At 54.9% G+C, this 3718-nt stretch overlaps 1 protein-coding gene across 1 annotated transcript; it reads right to left on the minus strand.

Annotated features, from left to right (window-relative positions):
- Positions 1–2398: 2398 nt before the first annotated feature.
- Positions 2399–3494, minus strand: LOC108526304 (ATP-dependent Clp protease proteolytic subunit, mitochondrial). Its single transcript, XM_017867002.1, has 3 exons — positions 3179–3494; positions 3009–3080; positions 2399–2530 (listed from the first exon to the last, which is right to left on the minus strand). The coding sequence occupies exons 1-3, from the start codon at positions 3374–3376 to the stop codon at positions 2414–2416; spliced, it is 387 nt and encodes a 128-aa protein (XP_017722491.1). The 5' UTR covers positions 3377–3494; the 3' UTR covers positions 2399–2413.
- Positions 3495–3718: the final 224 nt, after the last annotated feature.

The following is a 3718-nucleotide window of genomic DNA, read 5'->3' on the forward strand; positions in this document are numbered from 1 at the left end:
AGGCGGGCTGATCACGAGGCCAAGAGATGGAGAACATCCTGGCCAACATGTTGAAACTCCGACTCTACTAAAAATACAAAAATGAGCTGGGTGTGGTGGAGTGCACCTGTAGTCCCAGCTACTGGGGTGGCTGAGACAGAAGAATCACTTGAACCCGGGAGGCAGAGGTTACAGTGAGCAGAGATCACGCCACTGCACTCCAGCCTAGTGACAGAGCAAGGCTCCACCTCAAAAAAAAAAAAAGATAAAGATTAAACGTGAAAAAATTATAAAAACTTAGTATAAGCATACCTACTCTTAGCAACTGAAACTTTATTTAAGAGTCTTAAAAAAGATCAGGAGGCCAGGTGCAGTGGCTCACGCCTGTAATTCCAGCACAATGGGAGTCCGAGGCGGGCAGATCACGAGGTCAGGAGATCCAGACCAATCTGGCTAACACAGTGAAACCCCGTCTCTACTAAAAATACAAAAAATCAGCCGGGCGTGGTGGTGGGCGCCTGTAGTCCCAGCTACTCGGGAGGCTGAGGCAGGAAAATGGCATGAACCCGGGAGGCAGAGCTTGCAGTGAGCAAGATCGCACCACGGCACTCCAGCCTGGGCAACAGAGCAAGACTCCGTCTCAAAAAAAAAAAAAAAAAAAAAATTAAGACTGGGTTTCACTATGTTGCCTACGGTGGTCTCGAACTCCTGGGCTCAAGCGATCCTCCCAAAGTGTTGGGATTACAGATGTGAGCCACCACGCCTTGCCAGAAGCAGCTATATATATATATATATTTCGAGACAGAGTCTCACTCTGTCACCCAGGCTGGAGTGCAGTGGTGCGATCTCGGCTCACTGCAATCTCCACCTCCTGGGTTCATGCAATTCTTCTGCTTCAGCCTCCTGAGTAGCTGGATTACAAGTATGCCACCACGCCCGGCTAATTTTTTTTTTTTTTTTGAGACAGAGCCTGGCTGTGTTGCCCAGGCACGATCTCGGCTCACTGCAAGTTCTGCCTCCCGGGTTCACTCCATTCTCCTGCCTCAGCCTCCCAAGTAGCTGGGACTACAGGCACCCGCCACCACGCCCAGCTAATTTTTTTGTATTTTCAGTAGAGACTGGGTTTCACCATGTCAACCAGGATGGTCTTGATCTCCTACCTCGTGATCTGCCCGCCTCGGCCTCCCAAAGTGCTGGGATTACAGGCGTGAGCCACTGTGCCCGGCCAATTTTTGTATTTTTAGTAGAGATGGGATTTTACCATGTTGGCCAGGCTGCTCTCAAACTCCTGACCTCAAGCGAAGCCCGCTTCAGCCTCCCAAAGTGCTGGAATTACAAGCGTCAGCCACCGCGCTCAGCCTAGAAGCAGCTCTTTAAAGCGGGGTTCATAAACACAAATGCTTCCAGGGGTTGGGAGGCGACAAAAACAGGTGACACAGGCCAGGTGCAGGCAAAAGGAAGAGTGCTTGCTTTACAATGTGCTGACTCTTGCCACATGTGCCAGTGGACCCACGGGACCAGATCTACTAAATTTCCAAGAGAAACTAGAAATCAGGCCAGGCGAGGTGGCTTATGCCTGTAATCCCAGCACTTTGGGAGGCCGAAGTGGGCGGATCACTTGAGCTCAGGAGTTCGAGACCAGCCTGACCAACATGGTGAAACCTCACCTCTACTAAATACAAAAAATTTGATGGGCATGGTGACACATGCCTGTAATTCCCAGCTACTTGGGAGGCTGAAGCTGGAGAATCGCTTGAACCCTGGAGGCAGAGGTTGCAGTGAGCCAAGACTGCGACACTGCACTCCAGCCTCGGTGACAGAGCGAGACTCTCTCTCTCAAAAAAAAAAAAAAAAAGAAGACTCAATTGTAAGTGCTCAATCCAAATTGACTACTTTTTTTGGGGAGTGGAAAAATCTACCAATTATTATTATTATATTTGAGACGGGCTCACTACAGCCCCCGACCTCGTGGGCTCAAGTGATCCTTCTCCCTCAGCCTCCTGAGTTGCTGGGACTACAGGCACGCATCACATCTTTGTACTTTTTTTGTAGAGATGGGGGTCTCACTATGTTACCCAGGCTGGTCTTGAACTCCTGAGCTCACGCAATTTGCCCACCTCGGGCTCCCAAAGTGTTGGGATTACAGGTGAGAGCTATCGTGCCCGGCCTAAAATCTACAATTTTTTTTTTTTTTAAATTTACAATTTTTAAATGTCAGCCAGGTCAGGTTGGCAGAACAGTATGTGCAGGATCAAAGAGGCCACATCCTGACTTGTGAACCGAGGCTCAAAAGCCAGCAACAGGCACCTTTTGGCGGTTTCAAGCCACTTCTGGAACTCTGACGCTCTACACCCTTTCCCAGAGAGAGAACATCCCTGACCCGGTAATCTGGTCCCCTGAGTCACCCGTGCGCCCTGACGAGCGCCCCTGGCACCTAGGAAAGCCCCTGCTCACCAGGGCTGTTGATGTACATGTGGATGGGCTTCTTGTTGCTCTCGGACTGCAGGAAGAGGAGCTGTGCGATAACAAGGCTGGCAACGCTGTCATCGATCTGCAGGTGGAGAGGGCACGGGTGTTCCCAGATTCGGGGCGGGGAGAGAGAGTTTTAAGGCTGCTGGGGATGGGTCAGAGAACCAGGGAGGGGGACCAGGGCCTAAATATAATGGGTGGGGAAGAATTTAGGACCCAGAAGCGGATGGGGAGGGAGTAGTGGCTAGGATCCAGGGGGGGGCTCAGGACACAGGAAAGGAAAGGGTCAGAACGGCTGGGGAGAGTCTTGCGCGTAGGAATGAGGAGAGCGGTGCCAGGTGTCAGGAAGGCAGTGGAAGCTCAAGAGGCGAGGAGCAGAGGGGAAGGGATAAGGAGCGGGTGGGGAGACCGGGAGCCAGGAGGGGAGTCAGAAGGAGAGGGAAGGGGGTTGGAAGGGGAGCGGAGCCTGGGGAAAGAAAGTCTGGGGCCAGGGAGGGAGGGGCGCAGGGGGTCTGGGCAGGCGCTTGGGAGAGTCCTGGGGAGGGTCCCGGCGCGCTCACCGGGCCCATGACGCACACGATGCGCTCCCGCAGCAGCCGCGAGTAGATGTCATAGGCGCGCTCGCCGCGACCCTGGGGGTAGAAAGATGTAGGTGAGGGGTCGCGGGCAGAACCCCCGATCCCCACCCAGCCCGGAGCCCCCGGGCCGTGTCCCCGCCCGGCCGCCGTACCGTCTGCTCCACCACGATGGGAATGAGCGGGAGAGCCCGGGCCGCCGTCGCGTGCAGGCTCCGCTGCAGGGCCAGGCCGTTTTGGGGTGTCCGCTGCGGCGGCCGCTGCGCTGGAAAGTGAGCGGCGAGGCGAGGCCCCAGCGCGGGGTACCTGCATGCCGCCACCCTGGCCCCCCCCACTAATATTGCGGGCCACATCCCTCCACACGCCCCGGTCGGCTTCCGTCCGATGGCGGAACTACAACTTCCGGCGTGCTTTGCGCCTAGGAGCACGCTCGCTAAGCCGCCCACTTCCGGGAGTGTGGGCGGGTGCCGTTAAGGGTGGGCTAGGGTCGGAACCTGAAAGGGAGGAGCCAGTGAAGTAAATAGAGTGGGCGGGGCTGGAGAAGCTTTAGAGTCTAGAGTTCGAGTTCCCTTACCGATCAATTCGTCTTCGTTTTCTTTTTTTTCTTTTTTTTTTTTTTGAGGCGGAGTCTCGCTCTGTCGCCCAGGCTGGAGTGCAGTGGCCGGATCTCGGCTCACTGCAAACTCCGCCTCCTG

This window comes from Rhinopithecus bieti, unplaced genomic scaffold (assembly GCF_001698545.2).
Source record: "Rhinopithecus bieti isolate Rb0 unplaced genomic scaffold, ASM169854v2 scaffold_1853, whole genome shotgun sequence".
Taxonomy (NCBI): Eukaryota; Metazoa; Chordata; class Mammalia; order Primates; family Cercopithecidae; genus Rhinopithecus; species Rhinopithecus bieti.